Source organism: Trichosurus vulpecula, chromosome 5 (assembly GCF_011100635.1).
Source record: "Trichosurus vulpecula isolate mTriVul1 chromosome 5, mTriVul1.pri, whole genome shotgun sequence".
Classification (NCBI taxonomy): Eukaryota; Metazoa; Chordata; class Mammalia; order Diprotodontia; family Phalangeridae; genus Trichosurus; species Trichosurus vulpecula.
In genome coordinates, this window is record NC_050577.1 from 108773484 (window position 1) to 108796757 (window position 23274).

Sequence of the window (23274 nt, forward strand, 5' to 3'; positions counted from 1 at the left end):
GAAGAGAAAGACATAGTGGTACTTTGTGGAGAACGACACATCAGCTCAATGGGGATATGACGTTTTGGTTGTGTCCATTAATAGAAAAAAATGACTCAATAATGCATTATATGGGGGATGGGGGTCAGTAAGATTGGCCAAATTAATTCGTAAATTTTTTTTCAATTGGTGGCATGAGTAAGGTTGGTAGTTGTTTATATGATCACAAGGGGCCAATTTCACCATTTTCTGGTCAGAAAGGCTGGGATTCCATGAATGTTTCTGAACTGGCTCCTATCTAAAAAAGACTGTTAGATCCTTTTCAGGTATGTGACTTGTCTGATTTTCACATGTCAGTCACATGTGAATACAGGAATTAGAGATGAAGGGGCTATTAAGCAGGGATTGATGACATATCCTTTTTTTGGGCTTCTGGGAGCTCACACCAGGAAGAGCCAGTCCTATCTCCTCCCCTTCTAGAGGAGGACTTGGGTAATTGGAATAACTCAGATAGGTGGTGCATTGGATAGAGCACTGGATCTGTAGTCAGGAAGATCTGAGTTCAAATATGGCCTCAGATACTTATTAGCTGTGTGACGCGGGGCAAATCACTTTATCCTGTTTGCCTCAGTTTCCTCATCTGTAAAATGAGCTGGAGAAGGAAATGGCAAGCTTGGACATGACTGAAATGAGTAAACAACAGCAGCTCAGCTGACCTGGGGGAAAAACAGCAGGGCATGGAGGGAACTTGGCTCCTTATCTTTGATTAAGAGATTGAAGGGAAAGGTATTTTAAATTATTGGTTAAGATCCATGTTAGAAAAATGTTCATGGAATTTGGTGTATTCTTTTACTTATTCTAGAACCCAGAATATTCAGGTCCACTAAGATCTTAGTTACAAGGGCCTTAAATGTTTCCTCCTTCACACCTGTCCCTAATTTAATATTTCTCTTCCATTGCGTCAGGAAAAAAGAGGAAGATTTGCAGACCTACTGGATGCCAAATACTTACGGACGACTTTGCAGATCTGGGTCATATGGTAAAAATGTTAATGCTAAAACTGGTTTTGTATGGATGTTATCATTTTGTGAGCCCTGAGAAGGAACCCATGGGGGAAAAAAAACTATTAGATGGTACTGGGGTCATAAGATCATACAGGCAGAAAGTGGCAGAACCAAGATTCAAGGTTGGGTCCTGAGGGCCGAGATTCAAACCCAGAGGTAAACTCATAGCTCCTGATGACTGGAAGTCATTTTCTCTTTGTGGAGGCCTCATGAGCCTCCTCTTAGGCTAGGCTCCCTCTAGAGCCCTTTACTCAGTATGTCTAGCTTGTTTTTGGCTTTTGGTACAGTTGTTTTGGGGACACTACTCAGACATCCATGAGAAGCTACAAGTCTTCTAGACCTTTTGAAATTCACAAGTCTGGTCAAGTGGGTGGGGGAGGAGATGGGTTTTTTGGTTCCCTCACACCCCCTAAGGGATTCCCTCTTATGACCTTATTTGGAACTGTTCTCTTTTCTAAACTGGCCAGATATTAGAATGTGGGTTCCAAATTGGTTTGTTATTTTATACAGGGCCTCCAAGGAAGCAGCTAGGTGGTATAGTAGATAGAGGGCAGGACCTGGAGTCAGAAAGACCTGAGTTCAAATCTGGTTTCAGGTACTTACTAGCTGTGTATAATAATCCTGGTGTTTGGTGGAGGAGGTAGAGTAGATGTGAGAGCTCCCTGGGTTTGTTTTTTTTTTTTTATAATGCCAAACATTGACTAAATATATAAAGTGATAAAAATATTCTTCCTTAATGACCTTGGGTAAATCACTTTATTCCTTTAGGCCTCAGATCCTTCATCTATAAGACAAAGGGGTATCTTTTCCTCAGTTGCTGCTGAGGAAAAATAAATGTATCTTGGTCTGGGACATAGGAAATGGTGTCAGGGACTGCCGAGGCAGAATTACATGGAGAAATATTGCCCTCTTGTGGGAAGTTTTGGCATTTCAGCCAGTGACTATATTTGGCTGTGTTCTATTTTAGGTATAGATTTCTCAACCATTGACACAAATTGAAGAAAATCTCTGAGTAATACGGGATTATTATGGGTAGGATGACAGACAACAGAGAATTTACTTTATGATAAATTATTTCTAAGCCTCTTATGAGTAACCTTGCATATCTCTTTTAGACGTAACTGGTTATTCATAGTAACTCAATTTAATGAATGTCCTTTTCTTGTTCTTGTCCTCGGATATGAGTAGGCTTCCATGTATGATCAACCAAAAGTTATGTAAGAGAATATGCAAAGGATGGCATCAGAGGGGCATGTATGGCCTCGAAATAAGGGTGTCTGAACATGGGGCAAGTAAGCAACTTGGCCCAATATGATAGTATAATGACCAGTAAAGCTTTTCCATTGAGAAGTATGACTGGAATCAGTCAGCTAGCGCTGATTACGATGTGTTGGACACTGCTAAGCGTTGGCGAAACAAAGGAAGGCGAGAACAGTCCCTGCCTTCATGGAGCTCACGTTGAGTTGGGAAGGCGACGTTCAAACAGTTATGTACAAATGTGTGTGTGTGTGCGTGTGTGTGTGAGATGAACTGGGGACAGTCTGAAGGAAGGCACTAGCACTAAGGGGGATTGAGAAGAGCTTATTATAGAAGGTGGGATCTTATCTGGAACTTGAAGGGAGTCGTGGAAGCCAAGAGGCAGAGATAAGGAGGGAGAGATTTCCAGGCCTAGAGGACAGACAATGGAAAGGCACCAAGTTGAGAGATGGAATGTCACATGTCAAGAACAGCAAGGAGGCCGGTGTCGCTGGAGCCCAGACTATGTGGAGGCAAACAAGGTGTGAGAAGGCTGGAAAGGCATTACGTAAAATAATTGGGCCAGGATGTAGCCAAAGAGAGGATTTTATATTTGATCCTGAAGGTGATGGAGAGCTACAGGAATTTATTGAGTGTGTGTGTGTGTGTGTGTGTGTGTGTGAGTGTGAGTGTGTGAGACAGACAGACACATGGTCAGACCTGTAGTTTCTTTTAGGAAGATCACATTGTTAGCTAGGGAAGGATGGACTAGAGGAGGGAGAGACTTTTTTAGGCAGAGAGATGGACCCAAGGGCTGTTGTAGTAGTTTAGGCATGACCCATACGAGGGTGATGGTGATGTCAGAGGAGAGATGGGGGCGTATCAGAGATGTTGCAAAGGTAGATTGGACAGGACTTGGCAATAGATTAGTTTTGGGAAATGAGAGAGTAAGAAATCTAGGATGACAACTAGGTTGTGAATCTAGGTAACTGGGGAAATATTGGTATCCTCAGTAGTACAGTTATTCCTTCTGAATCTCGACTTTCCCCATCATGGTTTTTATATATCATGAGTTGGCATAAGAAATTAAATAGGAATTTTGGGGGGAGTTTTGAGGAAGCTGCAGATGACACACTGAGTCCAGCAGACAACATAGAAAAAGTTTAGAAACTCAGAAGTGCATAAATTGTACATATAGTATTGAATAATATCAATACCCCAAAAAAGAGAAAAATCCAACTTCTTCTTTGGTAGGAAGGGAGGGCCAGAAAATTTCTTGTGGATTTTCCAGATTGGGAAGTTCCATGCCCTTAGCCCCCATGACGTGGAAGGGATGATTGTAATATGGAATTTAGAAAGAGGGGAGAATTTGTGGGGGAGGGTGTCGAATGGATGAGTTTTGAATTTATTGAGTTTAGGATGTCTAGGAGATGTCCACTTAGAGGTGTCTTCACTAGGCAGTTGAATGTGTAAGACAGGAGAGAGGTTAGGGCTGGATATATATTTGAGAACGGTCTACATTTGAGATGATGATTGAATTCATGGGAGCTGATGAGATGACCAAGTGACCTGAGGTCCAGACAGTAGGACCTGACTTGCTCAAAGTCATATAACTGATAAGTCTCAGAACTAGGATTTGAATCCATATTATCTGACTCAGAACCAAAACTAAGAGCCTTGACTTAGGGCAGAGGTGTCAAACATGCTATCCCTAAGTGACTCACAGAGCACCCAGATTAAAATATAAGGGGGAACTATTTAATAAAATAAATAAAAATACAACAAAACATTGATAATATAAATCTATGGTTTTCTAAGTCATTATGCAACCTGTCGGGATTCTTACGGATGGTTTAGTGGCTCTTGTTTTGATTTGGGTTTGACACTGTTGATCTAGGGTATTGAAATTTAGAGAAAAAAAATTAAACACGTACTTCTTCAGAGACAAGCTAGTTAGCAAGAATAGTTATTTAAAATAGTAACCTGTCATTTCTCAGAACATTATTAAAACACCCATCCGGGAGCTCTTATAATGGATCCCCTCTATTCAACTGCATTTGTCTTAATTACTTCTTGTATTGTTTTCACATTGTAGGTTACAAAGTTGATTCAAAGGTGGGTTTCATGGTACAGTTATCCCTTCCATATCAGGGGGATTAGGGCCACAGTGCCCTGCAATTGGGAAAATCAGCATAAACATTTTTGGCCCTCCCTTTGTATCAGAGAAGAGGTCTGAATTATTATGGTATTTAAAGATAAAAATATATTGCTATCATACGATACTGTACATGTATTTTATGCATTTCTGAGTTTCTAAATTTTTTTGTGTGTCATCTGCTGGCCTTCATGCGTCCTCTGCAGCTTCCACAAAACTCTCTCTCCAAGTCCCATTTAATTTCTCATGCCAACCTGTGATATACTGAAGCCATGATGGGGAAGTCGAGGTGTGGAAAGGATAACTGTATTTACACTGGGTATAAAAATTGCTAATTAAGTTCTTCTCTGAATCTGAATCTAGTTATTTTTCCATTATGCTAATGAATAATCAAGCTCTTCCTTTGGTTGTTCTTAATTAACGGGAATAGGGAGTTCCAATATGCCCCCACCTCTGATGTGGACAGGCACAAGTTTTTCATGTGGCTGTGTCATTTTCCTTTAAAAAAAATTGTATTTCTTATTACCCCCATCCCATTAGAGAGGAAAGAAGTTTTCAAATCCTGATGCTTGTTCCTCATTCCCTGCTTTTTCAGGCTTGGGATCTCTTTTGCATATTACGGGGTCATCCTGGCCAGTGCTGAGTTATTGGAGCGAGACTTGGTCTGTGGCTCCCAAGCTGAGACACAGATGGTGCTGAGTGAAGACTCAGAGGAGAGCAAGAGCCCTTGTCATTGCCACTTGTTTGCCCCCTCGGACTACAAGACCATGATCATCAGTACCCTGGGAGAGATCGCCCGTAAGCAGTCTTTCGTCTGCTAAGTCTCTGCTTTGTTTAACATGTATAAGGTTCTCAAAACAAGGCGTGAGAACTTGACTGGTAGCAAGGCTCCTGCCCAGCAGAGCTGACCCCGTCCTCTTGGGTACGGTCAGACTTTCCCATTTCAGGACAGTATGAAGACAGCAATCTGGCAGTTTAACAAAATCCAAATTTGAGAACGTTTTGAAGAAATGCAAACATTCTTTGATGCTGGCTAGTAGAGGGAGTGAGGTGGCACCCCAGTTAGGGGTTGGAATCAAGACAACTTGAGTTTGAATTCATCCTCAGACCCAGGGTAAGCACTGTTGTTGTGAAGATCGACTGAGATGATGTATGGAAAGTGCTTTGCCCACCTTAAAAGCACTATTGGTCATCATCCTCATCCTTATTCATCCAGGCATGGATGGGTTCTTGATAGCTTTATCTATAGAACATAAGCTCTGCTAAGTCTCACCCAGCTGAAAAAGCTCTGAATATGGACCTGACAACTGTCTTTCATCTAGGATCATAGATGTGCTGTAGAAAAGGGAACTCAGAGGCCATCTAGACCAACCTCCTGAGGATACTGAGGCTCTGAGTCATTAAGCTGATTTGTCCAAGGTCACACAGATAGGATATGAGGTGGAATTTGAACTTGGGTCTTCTGACTCCTTAGCTACCACTCTATTGTGCCAGGCTTCTCACTTTACTGCAGATTCAATAATGAAAAGGCTGCTTACTAGGTAATGAATTTGAAAATTAAAAAAAAAACAACTAATTTTCATTAATTTGCATTAGTGAAAGGAGTTTTCCACACCAATGACATCAAGATGCTTTTAAACTACTGTCTGTTGTAAATCAAAGCTATTTTTTCAGTACTTTGAAAGAGAAATGTATTCTTTGGTGTGGGTCCTCTTGCCTCCGATGATCCAGGTCATAGCTCCTCCATGCCTTAGATTAGAAGATAGTCTGTGTGAATTGAAGTAGCCCTCATAATCATTACCATTATACTGATGGTGAGTGTCTCCAAATTCAGCTAGGTTGGTCATAGGATGATGGACACACAGTCACGACGTTGTTAGTTTGTCCTTAGAGGCAATGTAATACAGTGGAAGAAGCACTGACTGGAGCCAGAGCACATGAGTTCAAATCCTGACTCTGATGCTTACTTACTTGAGAAAAATCACTTAACCTACCTGCACTCAGTTTTCTTATATATAAAATGAAGGGGATGGACTAAGTGACCTCTGAGGTCCCTTCCAGCCTGGATCGATGATCTTCTCTAACTTGGAAGGTAGGACCTGCCAGGGGCTATACTTTAACCTTGGAAAACCCAGGGTCACCTTCATGCTCTGATGAAGCATTAGGCTGAGATGTCATTAGAGTAACTAAAGATAAATTGAAGGAATTAAATGAAAATGATGGTTTTCACCAGTAGAATTTTAAGCACTATTGGCATAAATGTATTATTAGTAGACAGCTCAATGTAGTGGATACTGGACCAGGTAGGAAGATGCAGGTTTGAATTCCACCCCCAAAATAAACTGTGTGACTATGATCAAGTCACTTAACCTCTATGGACCTCAGTTTCCTCTTTAGAATGAGAATTTTGGACTCGGTGACATCTAAGCTCCCTTAAAACTCTAAATATATGTTCATACGATCTTTTGGCCATTCTTTCATCCAGGTTGAAGGTACAGGGAAGGAATCACTTGGGATAGAGGAGAAAGCAATTAGACCTAGATTGAACTTTGATAGCCTGAAATTTCAAAAAATGGGAACTTATTTCCAACTGTTTATCAAAGACTTCCTAAATACTTGCTAAACTATTTGTTTTGGTGAACTATCACCATCATATATTAGTAAAGTCTGAATTCAAAAGGTTTTCATGTTCTTCTGTTAAATGAGGAATTCAGCAAAGATGGTAGACTTGGGAGATTCAACTTGGAGGCAGTCATGGATACCTCTTATCTCTTTCCCCCTCCCTTTGCTTTCTTTGTCCTTCCCTTTGTGCCCATGGGTTCTCCCCACCATATCCCTCTCCTCCCCCTTTCCTCTCCCTCCTTCCTCTCTTCTCTCCCCATTTTCCCTCCCTCTATCCTTTCTCCCCTTCCTCTCCCTCTTTTCCTCCACCCTTTCTTCCTTCCTCCTTCTTCTCCCTTTCCCTCTTTCTCTTTCCCCTTTTCTTTCCCCCCTTTTCCTTTTCTGCTCCCCCCTTTCTCTCTCCCCCTTCCTCTTCCACTTCCCTCTTTCCCTCCCCCCTCCCTCCTTCCTCCTTCCTTCTCCTTTTCTCCCTTTCTCCCTCTATCCATCCCCCCCCCCACATCCGTAACTAAAATAGAGCATCAGGATGTTCTTCAGATGCTAGTAATCAGTGAAGTATACAATGTGGTAGCTGGCCCCTGGGTGTTTGTGACAGAGTGTATTGGGAGCAGAATTGGAGTGGGTAGAAGATAGAGAATGTGTCAAAGCAAGAGAAAGTGGTAAGTTAGCTAATGTGAGTGCCTGCAAATAGCAGGACTGTGAGTCAGTGCCTTGTCAATGTGCTGTGATGCCTTTGCGTCAGTGTGTGTGTGTGTGTTGGGGGGTGGGGTGGGGGAGAGTGTTTTGGGTCGCAGATGAACTGAGGCAGGAATGGTGCAGCGACTTGCCAAAGGTAACAATGACAGGCAGGATTTGAACAAAGGTCCATTAGAACCACTGCCCTTTCCACTGCTTCTTGAACAATTTGAAGGTACATTTTGGAGCTTGGGTCCTGCCCCTTTGCATAGGAGGCAGCTAGGTGGCTCAGTGGATAGAGAGTTAGGCCTGGAGTCAGGAAGACCTGAGTTCAAATCCAGTCTCAGACTCTTACTAACTGTGTGACCCTGGGCAAGTCACTTAACCTCTCTTTGCCTTAATTCTCTGGAGAAGGAAATAGCAAGCCACTGCAGTATCTCTGCCAAGAAAAGCCCAAATGGGGATACAAAGAGTCAGACAGGCTTGAAACAACTTATCCGTATGCAGGCATCTCTGTTTTGATGAAGCAATTGTATTTCTCTGTTCCTTTGTGTTTGTGACTGCACATGTGAATCTTCAAGTGTGCCGGAGATCACTGGCATCCACAAGTGAGAGAACGCCACCTCCGTCCGTCTTCCTCCTTCCCTCCCATGTTCTGCTCCAGTTCTCTGGAGATCAGTGGCCCGCTTCTTATCTTTCTTCCTCTCCTTCCTTCCCTCCTCCCCCAGCTCCTGGCAATCCCTTGTACTCTAGCTTGTAACTTTCTCCTTTCCTCCCCAAATTCCTGCCAGAACTGACTTGTGACGTCTGAGGGTGGTCAGGAAACGGTGCTTTGGAAATGTTCTCTGAGCCACGGAAATGTCACTTAGTGCCTCAAACGCTGATGACCAGGAGAGATGAATATTTGTATGCTGTGTTTGTTTTTATTGGGGAGAGAAAATGCCTGGGTTGGTAATTTTATCAGTATAAGAAGTTCTTGGTGCAGAAACTCTGTGCGATGGTTGGTTTTTTTTTTTTCAATCAACAAACTAATAATATTAGCATTTATATACTGCTTCAAGGTTTGCAAAGATATTTTATAAAGTTTATCTTATTTTATTTCACTTAGAAGCAACAATCCTGGGATGGAGGTGGTATTATTTATTCACATTTTACAAATGAGAAAATGAAGGCAGACAGAGGCTAAGTGATACATCTAGAATCATGTCATTCATAAAGGCCTGAGGCAGAATTTGAACTCAAGTCTTCCTGAGTCTAGGTCTAGTGCACCATCCCTTTGTAATCAGGTAGGGTAAAATAAACATTTATTAAAAGCTTGATACGCACCAGCTTTCATGCTAGGAAGAATAGCAATATAAGAGAAAAATAATTCCTGCCCTCAAGGAGATTACATTCTACTAATTTCCTCCTCTATAGGAGATGGTCAATTCAACGGCAATGTGGATTTAACAGGGCCCCTTCCTGGGGCATTAAGAGATTAGATGATTTGATCTTAACCACCTGGTGCCAGAAGCAGTCCTGCTGACTCCAAGGTTGGCCCTTCAATCACCAGGCTGCTCTGGGGAAAACCAATCTAGAGATTTAACCTCCCAACTGAAAGTGATCCTGCCCCCTAACGGGAGGTGGTGATTTACACTAAGCAATCTGGACTATGACTTAATATATCCATGCAATAGACTTCTGTCTGTGTCTCAGAAACAAAGGGCTTCCGGCAGAGTTACTTTACGTAGAAGGAACCAAGGAAGCAGCGTTCAAGAAGTTTGAATCTGAAATGACAAGAAATGGCTAATGTCAATGTCTCAATGTGCTAACTGCTTTCTAAAATGCCAAGGACTGGTGTTGCTTCTTCCCTTCTAGTGAATCCCTTAAATATCCTCGGCATCAATTTCCTGGGACGACGGATCAGCCTTTCTATCACCATGGGATGCACAGCTTTGTTCTTTCTGCTGCTCAATATTTGTACTTCAAGGTATCTTCCTGCTGGATGTGGCACAATAGTTGGGTTTAGAGCAGTGGACTGTTTTGTTTTTGTTCCAAATCCATGATTGTTATTAGTGTTAGGGAGCTCCCTGTGAGGAAATGCTGTCTATTCATGCAGATCAGCAACTGTTTTGGGATACAAAGAAAGGCAAAAGAAACCCAGTTCCCTTCTTCAAAGAGCTCCCATTCTAATGGGAGAAACAACATGAAAAAAAAATTGTTCAGAAAAGACACATATATATATAGAAATAGAAACATACAAATATCTATAACTATATAGAATTGGAGGTCATTTCTAAAAGTACTTTTTAGGATGGAGGGGAAGGAAAATGGGGACCCAGAGATGTTTCTGGAGAATATGGGATTTGAGTCGAGTCTCGAAGGAAGTCGGGAAACCAGGAGGTAGAGACAGGTGGAGGAAGACAAACATTCCAGACAGCCAGTGAAAAGACATGGAGGTGGGAGATGTTGCTGCATCTAAGAAGACTGGGCAGGGACAAAGAGGCCAGGGAGGTGGTGAAGGACTTTATTTTTTATTAATTAATTTATTTTTTTAGTTTACAACACTCAGTTCCACAAGTTTTTGAGTTCCAAATTTTCTCTCCCTACCCCCGCCAAGATGGCATGTTATCTGAGACAGGTTCTACATATACCTTCACATTAAACTTATTTTCCCAATAATCAAGTTGTAAAGAAGAATTATAACCAATGAAATGAACTGTGAGAAAGAGGTAACAAAACCAAAAATAAAAATAAAATTAAAAAAGAGAGAGCAAATAGTTTGCTTCCATCTGCATTCAGATTTTGTAATTCTTTCTCTGGATGTGAATAGCCTTTTCCATCATGAGTCTTTTGGAGCTGTCTTAGAGCCTTGCATTGTTGAGAAGAGCCAAGTCTACCCAAGTTAGTCATCACAGAAGCAACGTGTCTGTGGTTGTGTACAATGTTCTCCTGGTTATGCTCCCTTGGTGAAGGACTTTAAAAGCCAGACAATGGATTTTCCATTTGATCCAAATGATAATAGGGAGTCACTGAGGTTTATTAAATGGGGGTAGAGGGTGCAGTAAAATGGAAAACCTTGTGCTTTTGGAAAATCACTTTAGTAGATGAGCAAAGGATGGATTGGGGACTTGAGGTTTGGAGACTAAAAGGCTTTTGCGATAGTCCAGGTCTGAGGTGATGAGGGTCTGCATTGGAGCAGTGGCTACATGAGCAGAGAGAAACCCCCAACTACTAGAGATGTTGTTTCTACGTTCTCAACAAGCCTTGGCAACAGATTGGATACATGCAGTGAGGGTGAGAAAGGATTCCCAGGATGGTGCTGAGGTTGTGCACTTTGGTGACTGGAGGATGGTGGTACCCTTCTCTTTCAGACATGTTGAGTTTGAGATGCCTGGGAGATATCCAGTCTTAGTTGCCTGGGTGCACTGAGAGAATCAATGGCCTCTCACAAGTCATGCAGCCAGTATGTGTCAGAAATAGGATGTAAACCTGCCTTTCTGTCTACTGTTCCATGCTGCCTCTCTTAAAGTAGTGGTTGTAAAATGTTTTACCTGAGCCTCTGTAATCTCATGAGAGTTCTCCAGGGCATCTGCTGGCTGCCCACTTGTGTTTATGTGAAAAGAATGAGATGTTTAGCCCACATTAGGGAGAAAAGAAAGGGGGCTTGTTTGTTCTAAACGGTGACTCTCTCCACCTGCTGTCCTTCCTCCTCTACAGTTGAATGGGGAGTGTCTAATAAGTATGTTAAAGTTGGTGGTCAAACCACCCTACCTACATATTTATGGGGGAAAATCAGAACCCTTTTAGGAGAGATTACCATAAATCTATCTGCCAGTTAAATTTGCAGGCACAGAGCATGGCTGTGGCAAAGCCAACTGAAGAGGTTGGATAATTTTGGCAGCTTGCATACCTGAGAGGCAACATGGAACTACAGAGACTTAGGTTTAAGTCCTGCCCCTTACAAATCTGAGTCAAGAGACCCTGGGCAATGGCTCTAGGCAACTCCATAAGACATAATTTGCAGAGAAGGTGATATCCTGCTTTGATAAGATGATGTTTCCTCACCAAGGAAATCCCAGGTCTTATGCCTCTCCATCTAAGTGGCTGGAAGAATTCATTTTGAAGGCTCTTGTTCTGGTCAGTAGCATGATTTTAATTTTTTAAAAAGTCTATGAAACTATGCAGGACTGCACTTAGTGGCAGTAAGGGAGCAGGGATGCTCCACTTTCATTTCCACCTTACTCCTATATGGAAAGCCCTAGGCTAGAGGGGAATGTTTGAGAATAGGAAGGGTCCTCATTGAAGGATGAAGGATGGAGTCGTGGCCCACAGTCCTGTTTGAGGACCTAACAAAAGGGCTAGTGGAGCCCTTACGTTTCTCTTCTGGCCGGAGGGTTGACGCACCCATTTATTTTTGCTGATTTAAAACAACAACAACAAACCCTGACTCGTTGGTGTGGATGTTGGCTCTGTAAATATTTCTTTATTGCCTTAGTGGTGACCCTAAGCTAATAATGGTTTGTATCCTTTTTCTTTCTTTCTCTCTTTTCTAGTACAGGCCTGATTGGCTTCCTCTTCATGCTGAGGGCCCTGGTGTCAGCAAATTTCAATACCATCTATATCTATACCGCTGAGGTTGGTCTTTCTGAAGGGGTCTGATGGGTAAAGTCATTGAAACTGCTTTTGATAAATCATTTAAAGTGTGTGGCCATCCATCGGCAACTTTTCCTTACCCTCCTCTAAGAGGTTCCTTTTAAGATTTAAAAGCTTTCATGACTTTCTAAATACATCCCATTGAAATGATGCCCAGCAGGGATTTCTAACTTTGTATTGTTGTTGGGAAAGGACACTTTTTGCCCTCATGTATTTTCAGAAATTCAGCTCATGCAAGTGTCCCCTCCACACCCAGGCTTTGGAGGACGATAGGAGAATATCACTCAAGCTCGGGATATAGGGTCTTCACTTTTTGTGTGCTGTGGATTCCTGTGGCTGTCGGATGAAATCTTATGGACTCAGAATAATATTTTTAAATGGGTGAAATAAAAGACAGAGGATCATAAAGGAAACAGATGATGTTGAAACACAGCTGTCACAGTATATTTTAAAAAATCAAGTTTTTGGTGCCCTTTATGGACTCCTGCTCTAGTGCAAAAGTCAAGCTGAAGTTGCTTCCACGTAAAGGAGGCCCCGAATAAAGGCTATTGGGGGCAAGAGGTATTAGACTTTTTTTTCTGCTTGGTTCTTTGAAGGCAGAGGGGCTCCACCAGGATGTCTGACAAGGGCTTCACAGAAGGGAAAGTTTCCCCCTTCCAGTTCAACAGGAAATAGATGACAAGTATGCTACCAACCTGGTAGATTAAAAAAAATTTTTTTCAGACATTTTCTTAAAGGGCCAACACTCCTTACAAAGGAATAAAACTTTTAGTTGAAAATAGATCAGCAAATTGAACAATCGGTTTCACTAAGTTAGAAAAACCAGATGTTTCCAGGGCTAGAAAGAGATGTGGTCTGTTTGGATTAAAGATTTCCAATTTCCAGAAATTTTGCAGCCCTGGAGAGAAAAATAAGTTTTGGAGGAAATTGAAATATATGCAGTACTCATTTTTTTTTTCACAGACATGAAATTCCCAGGTATATTGCAGCCACAGGGAGAAAAAAAGAAATGTGAAGAAACTGAACTGTATTCAATTCTCATAGGCTTGCCGAGAAGATATAATTCTAACATCTGTTACAGTAAGAGCATTAAAAAAAATCTTTGGCATAGCTAGTTTACTCCTAAAATTATCTAGTTTGGGGTGTTACCTTTAAAAATAGAGTTTATTCCAAGGCAACAATTACAAATGTGCTAATCAGACTTCCTTTGTAATGCTTTCACATTTTGTGACAAGTTGGGTCAAAATTTGGCTTCTCTCCATTTTCTGCAGATTAACGAGAAACAGGCAAAAACTGGAGAGCAGAGCAAACTGTCAATGAGCTGGTAAAAACAAAGGAAATGGGCTTTGGGGATTTAGGGTTCTCGCCAGAGGCAAGATGATATACAGAGAGCAATCACCGGGCCTGCTGTGACTGTCATCTACATCTGATCCTTTGAGAGCTAGTCAGGATAGGGAGCGATCAACCAACTTCTAATCTGGATGAAAAGACATGAAGTTGCCTCGATTCTATTTTTAAATGCAATACCCCAAACTGGATAATTGCACGAGCAAACTAGTTATGCTGAAGACATCTTTATGTTTCTCCTCTAACAGATGTTAGATCAATTTTTTTTTTAGTGAGCTGAAAAAATGAGTAATGTGTATATTTTGATTTCCTTCAAACTTGTTTTTCTCCTTGTGGCTTCAAAATGTCTGGAAATTGTATGTCCCTAAAAATGATGGAACAGCTAGGTGTTGCAGTGGATAGAGCAACTGGCGCTGGAGTTGGGAGGACCTGAGTTCAAATGTGGCGTCAGATAGTTATTAGCTGTGTGCCCCTGGGCAAGTCATTTAACCCTGATTGCCTCCCCCAACTCCCCCCACCCCCAAGAGAGTATTGCATATATTTCAATTTCCTCCAAACTCCTTATTTGCTTTCTCTCCACGACCAGAGAAGGCACTTGAATCCTTTTTGTCATGAAAGTGACAGTATTTGAAGGGTTGTCCTGTGAAAAAGGGATTAGACTTGTTTCTTCTTGGTCCCTGAGGGTCATTCTTTACATGGTTGCTCAAGTGATATGAATGTAGTCCAGCATCTGGTCACATTACTTCCCAGCTCAAAATTTTTCATTGTCCCTACTTTTTTCTAGAGTAAAAGACAAACCTTTCCCCTGCCATTCAATGCTCTCTGCAATCTGACTCAAACCTGCCTTTCCACCCTTATTTCATATCATAATCCAAAACTTGATGTTCCAACAAACTAAAATTCTTGCATTCATTATTTGTCTGGACTATTGTGGTTTAAAATTTTTAAAAATAATAATTAACGTTCATATAGCCCTTTAATATTTGCAAAGCTCCTTAATGACATTATCTTTTGGAGGGGGGGAAGGGAATTGGGGTTAAGTGACTTGCTCAGCTAGTCTCTGAGGCCATGTTTGAACTTAAGTACCCCTGACTCCAGGGCTGGCACTCTAACCACTGAGCCGCCTAGCTGTAATAGCCTGTAGTTGCTCTCCCTATCTTGAATCTCTTTCCCTTTTTATACATTCCCCAGTTACTGAATAGACTTTCCCAAAGTATGTCTAACTATTTTCCTCTCCTATTTAAACTACAGTTGCTCCCCATTACCTGTAGTATGAAATATTAGCTGTTTCTCAGTCTTTGCCTTCTCTTGGCCATCTCCAGTCTAGCATGGATGCTCTCAACATCAACTATATTGACATTCATCTATTCCTTCAAATAACTTAGCCAAACGGCACTGTCCAATGTCCTTCAGGGCTATGCACAGTCTCAGAGGCACAGATCCTGGACTGGGGAAGATAGAGGACAGAGGGATGCCCTGGGTCTTTAATGCTTAATTGGGGCTTCTCTCCCTTTCATCTTCTGCTGTAGGTCTACCCCACCACAATGCGAGCTCTGGGCATGGGGACAAGTGGCTCTTTGTGTCGGATTGGTGCGATGGTGGCTCCATTTATAGCCCAGGTAAGAAAGATGCTCTGGACTCTTACCAGAGCAGTGAGCCTGAAGGAGGTGGCCGTGGAGGTGAAGAAATGGGTATCTTGGGAATCTTCAGACGGGAAGCATAACCAGGGATTGTACTTATCGGAGCGTAATGAAATTGGAAAGAACCAAGTCCAACCTCTTCTTTTTGTAGAAGAGGAAACAGGCTTGGGGGAGGCTGAAGGATTTGCCCAAGGCCAAAGATTTTAAGTAGCTGAGCCAAAATTTGAACCTAGGTCTTCTGACTCCAAATCCAGAACTCCGCTCTACCATGCTTAGGAATTTCCTCGAGTCGTCACCTTTCTCCCACCTAAGTGAAGAGAAACTCTAGTGGCCAGAGTGCTCGACTTAGGGTCAGAAGGACCTGAGTTTAAAACCCACCTCAGACACCTTTGTTAAATACATGATCTTGGAAATGTAATTTAATTTCTCTAAGTCCTAGTTGGGGCAGCTAGGTGGTGGCATAGTACATAGAGTGCTGGGCCTGGAATCAGGATGTCTGGTTCCTGAGTTCAAATCTGGCCGAAGACACTGTGTGACCCTGGGCAGGTCACTTAACTGTTTGCCTCAGTTTCCTAATCTGTAAAATGAGCTGGAGAAGAAAATGGCAAACCGCTCCAGTATCTTTGCCAAGAAAACCCCAAATAGGGTTACGAAGAGTAGGACACTACTGAAATGACTCAACAAGAAGTCTTCATTTCTTCATCTGTAAAAGGAGAGGGTTGGATTCAATAACCTCTAAGCTTCCTTCCACCTCTAAATCTATAATCCTGTGGGAAAGCAATACTGTGCCCCCTACTCAAAGATGAGACAAGTAAGATCATCATCGTTTGAGTCTTCAATAGCCCAGGGAAGCAGCAGGATGTAGTGGAAAGAGAACTAGCCTTATATTTATAGAGTTTGATACCCAAAAATGCAAAAGAGGCATGGTAAAATACAGAATCACATTGGTCGACATGATGCATAAGCTAAAATAAATAAAAATGATCTGTCAGCAGGGTCACAAGTTGGGTGAAGCAAGGAATATTTCCACTGACTAAGTGATCATAAGATGGTCACCTGTTCTTGCTGGACAAGAGAGAATGGTCTGGAAGTACAAAAAAAGAGGTGGAGGACTTTCCATGTAGTGGAATCACCTCCATCACACTGGGCTTGGTCACCATGACAAGGAAAAACAAGGGTGGAGGGGGTCCTCTAGTTAGCTTCCTATGATTGGGCGAGTGAACTTACAATCTGTAGCTCATGGCTCTGGGACTTACTATACAGAACCTGCAATCACTACTCCTGTGGAATCATATCAAGTTGATTGATCCTGATTCGAATAGAGTAGGGGTCCAAATGAATTATTTCTCACACTATCACATATATAGGTTCAAGTTTCAGTTCTTGCCCTTGTTATCAGTATGACCTTGGACAAATCACTTTGCCTGGTAAGTCTCAGTTTTCCCATCTGTAAGATTATGGAGTTGGACCAAATGATCTCTAAGGCCTCGTCTAGCTGCAATAAAGTCTGTTTAGTACCAGCTGTGTGCATGGGTGCCAAGGTAGGGATGCAGAAGAGGTGATGCTATGCCTTGTTATGTGCAGGGTGGATTTAGGATCCTAGAGGGACCTGTTGGAGATGGTGTCACTGTCACAGGAAGCATGCTTTATTACTGAGAAACCTACATCCCAGGGGGTTTGAATCACCCCAAGGTAGGGCATATTTGCCTATTTACAACTCAGGGGAACAATCCTGATCTTCAGAGTTTCAAACTCACAGGTATATTACATTATCCCAGGTGCAGTCACCTTTCAATGAAAAATGATGACCTCCTTATGGGTTCCTTCCTTAATAAAATGTGCTAAGATAATGGGATGTCACGATTGTACAAGTACAATGTACATCAGATTACTTACCCTCTGAGGAAGGAGGGAATGGAGGGAGGGATGGAATTTGGAACTTAACCAAATTTAAAAAAATTTATTACTGGAAAAGAATATAAAAATGATAACAGGTATCTAATCTTAGGGAGGCAGTTCTAGAGTGGGTGTGTGCTTCTATCTGGGGTTAGGTGGCCTCCACCCATCTTCTAAACACTCCAGAATCCCCAATAAGGGGGGTGGGAGGGGACACACAGGTTAAAAGTTAAAGACATAGCAATAAGAACCCACCCCCAGCTGAGGGGAATTTGAGAAGGTATCAGATAACGGTTATCATGAAATGAGAGGAGGTAGAATCCCGGCAGAGAAGGGGGAGAGGCCTTATCTTTTACTATGCCCTCTGATGTACTTTCCATCCTGAGTCTTTGTCCTTTCCTTTTCTTGCCCTGCCCCCCTTACCTGGAGTGGACTTCTTCCCTATCTCCATCTGGTGAGGTCTTTCTCTTCCCTCAAGGCCCAGCTCAGGTGTTCCCTTCACAAAGGTTTCCCTGATGACTCCTCTCCCTGCCCCCAACTCCCCTAGTGAAAATGATCCCTCCCTTCTCCAATTTCCCGTAACACTTTGCCTAGATCTTTTTCTTGCTGTCCTCATTTTCCCCTGTATCATCGACCCTAGTGCACATTTGATTATAAGCCTTTTGAGAGCAATGACCATTGAACTGAACAGTTCAACCAAGGTCTGCAGGTACCTCTTATGCACAAGACACCACGCTAGGCAATGAGGGGATAGAAAGATAAAGCAGTCACTGCTCACAAGGAGCTTGTGGTGCTGCATGTGCATAGAAAGTAAACGTTATAAAATATGCCAAGTAATTATCGATTGGGGGCAGTGGTGAGAGAACACTAATAGCAAGGGAGATGAGGAAGAGTGTTGGACTCCATGGAGTCTGAGATCTAAATCTATGATCCAAAGAAGTGAAGAGGGACTCATTTCAGACATGGAAATGTCTTGTATCCTTGGCACCAAGCAGAAGAGCCACATCACACCTTTCTTATTGTTGTTAAGTCATGTCCCACTCTCTGTGACTCCATTTGAGGTTTTCTTGGCAAAGATACTGCAGTGGTTTGCCATTTCCTTCTCCTGCTTAACTTACAGATGAGGAAATTGAGGCAAACAGGGTTAAGTGACTTGCTGTAGTAATTGTCTGAGGCTGGATTTGAACTCGGAAGATGAGTCTTCTTGACTCCAGGCCCAGCACTCTATCCACCTAACTACCTCATACTATACCCAGTATAATGCTTAATGTTTGTTGAATTCAACTGAATTAACTTACCTGGGGATGCTTATGTCTATGTCCCTTCTAGGGTTGTATCTGTGTTGGTTCCATGCCTTACAATGACCTAGTTTAACCACTTCTAACAGATAAATAAGCAGCTTTGTGGAGTGAGGCAGCCTGATGTGATGGGAAGAACACCAGATCTATTCAATTTCTGGCTGAGTCACTGCTAGTTGGGTGATGTTGAGTGAGTTACTTGATCCCTCTGAGCCTCCCAAAGCCCCCAGAAACCCTGGGAAGACTGTGCCCATTGGGACAGATCTATTTATATATAATAGACTCTCCTGGGAACTGACAGATTAGACTGTTTCTTCACACATGCCTTCTCCCTCCTTTTGAAAAGAGGTTTGGACTCTTGTCCTCACAGAAGAGGGAGGATACAGAGAATGAAGGGGAAGAGAGAAAGGAGAAAATGGGAGGAAGAAAAGGGGAAATTATGAGGGAGACTTTTCTTCAACTTTGGGTAGAGGGGCTTTGATTTCCTGTTTGCTCCCCACCCTACCCCCCACCCCCATCTCTTGCCCTAAAGTCGTCCCGCACCCCCACAACCAATTTATCCTATCTAAGGTTGTTTGCATGTTATCTTCTTGAGAGCAGGGATTACCTCCTTTCTTTCTTTGAATGTCCAGTGCACAGGCCTGGCAGATAATAGTCACTTAGTAAATGCTTAATGACTGGTAGGCACTTCTTAGAATGAAGTTTCGTTCATGTTTTTGGGAGGCATTCAGGGTTAAGTGACTTGCCCAGGGTCATACAGCTAGTAAATGTCTGAGGCCAGACATGAACTCAGGTCCTCCTGTCTCCAGGGCCAGTGCTCTATGTAATGCCCCACCTAACTGCCCTGAGTGTTGTTCTCAAGATCTGGAAGGGATCTGGTCCAGGGGTTCTTAATCTGGGCTCTGTGGACCCTCAAAGGTTCTGTGGGTAGATTTTAGGGGGTCCATGGGGGCAAGGGACAGCTAGGTGGCACAGTGGATAGAGAGACAACCCAAGTTCCAATCTAGCCTCCCTTAATAGCTGTGTGACCCTGGGCAAGTCACTTAATCCTCTTTGCTTCAGTTTCCTCATCTGTAAAATGAGCTAGAGAGGGAAATGGCGAACTACTCCATTATCTCTTATATACTCGTGTTGAATTGCCCTGATAGGAGGTAAGCAACTTAGAAGACACTCTTTTCATTTTTTGTCTTTGTATCTTCAGCAGCTAATAAAATGTCTGGTACAGAGCGGGTGATTAATTCTTTTTGATTGAATTTGTTTTCTCTTTTGAAAATCGTTTTTTGCCCATTTATCCACCATGTACTAGCCACTGGAGTGGAAATATGGATTTGGGATTTCTTAGCATAAGTTATAAGTGGGTTGTGGCACATGAAGAGGACCTGATTTGAAGCAGGAGAGTCATTAGAAGCTGGGGAAGTGAACATAGAGGCTGATGTTAGAAGCTGCCATGACTGAAAAGCCACTGGAGGCAGAAGAAAATAGCAGATACTTTGTGCTGAAACCAGCTGATTAAAACTTTTGTAGTTGATAAAGGGAGTGGTTCCAAGCAGAGAACAGCTCTGATGCTGGGAGCTGGTTGAAGAAAAAGCAGAATTTCTGTTTCTTGAAGGACTAGGAATAGGCCATCTTGTTTGATGGAGCCATTTACAGCCTGAGAGAGAGGAAACACTTTAGAGGAATGCCTGTTTTGTCCTTTACTGCCTTCTGTGCCTTGAAAGACCTGAATAGCTTTGAAGGTATCAAGCTTAATTGAACTGATTTTCACTGAAATAATATAATGTAGTCAAGAGGAATATATCTAGAAAACTCTGAAGATTCAAGGCTTAATGCTCTTAAGTAGTAGGAAGTTGCTTTGTTTAGCAGGTGAATGTTGAGGCCCAGTAGAGAAATATATTCATCCAACAGGTGTCCTATGTTCCCAAAAGAAATCCAAGACACCAAGGCCTGAAGTCCAGGGTTATAAGTACACGAGTTTCCCTATTCATGGCTCACTGCTAGGTTTATTATTGTACCCACTCCCATGCAAAAACACTGTACGTTGGTGGGGGAGTATGATCCAGGTTTGTGGGTGGATTTATTTTATGATTATGCTTGCTTCATCTTTTTTGTTTAGTAAATATTTCCTGATAGTGTTTAAATGGGAAGCATGCTGATGGGGACTCAGGAGCTCAGTGAGTAGAAGATCTATGTCTCAGCCCATACTAGTTACCCCCAGGACTCTAAGAGTGAATCGTAACTTATTGAAGAAACCACCCTAATCAGCCAGTGTAGATACAGTTTGGGGTTAAAGTTAGCCCCAGTCTTCTAAGAGAGACCTAAAGAGATTTGGTGGTCAGTGTAACACCCAAATAATAAATTCAAAACAAATATACCCTAATTAGCCATCTCAACATTTTTCTATAACTTTCCCCAAGAAAGAATAGAAATGGCATTTTATTACAATTTGTCACCGATTCTTATAATCCTTATGCTATATAAACATTGGTTGAAAGAACTTGGGTTGTTTAGCCTTCAGATGAGAAGTTGGGGGTAGGGATAGAGATAATTGTCTTCAAATACTTTAAAGGGTTGTCATGTGAAAGAAGGATTAAGCTAGATTGCAAGAGGGAGGAATTGGGAACAATGTGGAGAAGTTGCAAAGAGATAAATTTAGGCTTGATATAGGGGAAAAAACTCACTTTACTTTTGAGATCATCCCAATATAATAGATTCACATCCATGCCCTGTCAAAAGTTTCGCTCAAACAGTCCTAGTGACAATGAAGTTCTGAGGGGTGTTACATGTATGTCTGTATCATTTTACTATACAGGAATGTAATTTCTCACTTGTGTTGAACATTTTGTGCACCCTTGTGTCTTTGGTTTGAATGTCAAATTTTCTGTTTAGCTTAGGTCTTTTCATCAGGAATGCTTGAAAGGCTTCTATTTCATTAATTGCCCATTCCCCCCAGGCACTCCCACCTGAGCACCCCAGTCCCAGCATTATACTACTTTGCTTGTTACTCTTGGTTGTATTCCTAGCTCCTTGGCCTTCCAGAATGTCATACTCTAAGCCCTCTTCTCCTTTATATTGGTGGCTACTAAATCTGGTGTGATACTGACTGTGCCTCCATGGTATTTGACCTATTTCTTTCTGGCTGCTTTTAGTATTTTCTCTTTGATCTGAGAGTTCTGGATTTGGGTTATAATATTCTTGGAAGTATTCATGTTGATATTTCTTTTAAGAGGTGACTGGTGCATTCTTTCAATTTCTATTTTGCCTTCTGATTCTAAGCTATCTAGACAGTTTTCCTTTTTAATTTCTTATTTCAATGATTCTTAAATTTTCTCTCTTTGATCTCTTTTCCAGGTCAGTTATTTTTCCAATGAGATATTTCACATTTTCTTCTTTTTTTTTCAACTTTTTTTTTATATCATAAGGAGTTATTTTCTTCAGCATTTTTTGTACTTTCTATCATTTGGCCAATTCTGCTTCTTGAGGAATTTCTTCAGCATTTTTTGGTACCTCTTTACCTACATGTTAAATCTATTTACATAATTTTCTTGTATACCATTTCTCTCCTCAATTTATTCTCTACAGCTCTTATTTGATTTTTAAAAATAATTTTTAAAATTTTTCTTTCTTGAACTTGGGAATTCTTGTTGGGCTTGTGTCCAATCTGCATTTTTTGAGGCTTTCTTTATAGATGTTTTCAAGTCATTGTCTTCTGTTTTTGTATCATGAGCTTCCCTGTCACCATACCAGCTTTTTATGACCCTAGATTATGTTGGAGTTGTGCTCTGCTCACCTCTGGAGGTTTGTCCTCTATGTCCTTCTGCTACTTTCACAGCTCTGTCCAGGGGCCTATAAGTTTTCAGTGCTTCCAAAGTAGTGTGATAGGTCCATTTACTGTCCTGCTGGTCTTTCTGACCCAGTTTGGGTGTGTTGGCTTGTACATGCTTACGGTCCTGTAGACTGTGGCTTGACTTGATCAGTTTGCCTACTGGGTGGTTCTGGAGGTTCAAAGAGACTGAAGCAGTGGCTCTCTTCCACTGCAGGCTCACATACAGCATTAAAGGCTAGAAACTAGTTCCCACTCTGCCTCTGGGCTCAGAACAACTGTGGTTCTAGAACTAGTTCCTTGTTTCTCACACAGAGAGAACCCCTGCTCCCTCACAAGCACGACTGCTCCTCTCTGCCCTGGAACTGTGTTCTGGTTGATGGAGCTGCTGGATTGCATGCATACCTCCTCCTAATGCTAGTATGGAGATATCTTGGGTTGGTCCCCACTGTTGCTTCTGGCTCTTACCACACTGTTGTGTTTGTACTACACTTCTGTATGGTCCCCACCCCGGTGTCTACAGACCAGTTTATTTTCCCAAGCTGCTCTGGGCTAGACAAAGGACTCAATGTGACTTTATCTTGGCTTTCCAGCCTGGCGTACTTTATAGGTCACTGTGGAGGAGTTTATGAGAGCTAAAATAAAATTGCTATCTTTTGCTCTGCCACCTTGACTCTCCTCTCTGATTGGGTGGTGGTGAATGGAAGGTAGACTTTGGCTCTAGTTCAAAGGTTCTTAACTTGGGGTCTGTAGGTAGATTTTCAGGGGTCCATGAACTGAGATGGGAGGGTGGTGGGGTGTGAATTACATTTTTATTTTCACCAACTTTCAAATGGAATTTAGAACTTCCTTCAATTTAAATATTATTCTGTATGGAAATGTCTTGCATGACTTCACATGTATAATT

The 23274-nt window shown here is 42.0% G+C and overlaps 1 protein-coding gene across 1 annotated transcript in view; it reads left to right on the forward strand.

The window, feature by feature from the left end:
• Nucleotides 1-23274, forward strand: part of SVOPL (SVOP like) — a 64592-nt gene that overhangs the window by 35860 nt on the left and 5458 nt on the right. The window contains exons 9-13 of the mRNA XM_036760619.1: nt 945-1018; nt 5030-5232; nt 9589-9700; nt 12267-12348; nt 15243-15332. Of these exons, the coding sequence (XP_036616514.1) occupies nt 945-1018; nt 5030-5232; nt 9589-9700; nt 12267-12348; nt 15243-15332 (561 nt within the window). The remainder of the gene's footprint in view (nt 1-944; nt 1019-5029; nt 5233-9588; nt 9701-12266; nt 12349-15242; nt 15333-23274) is intronic.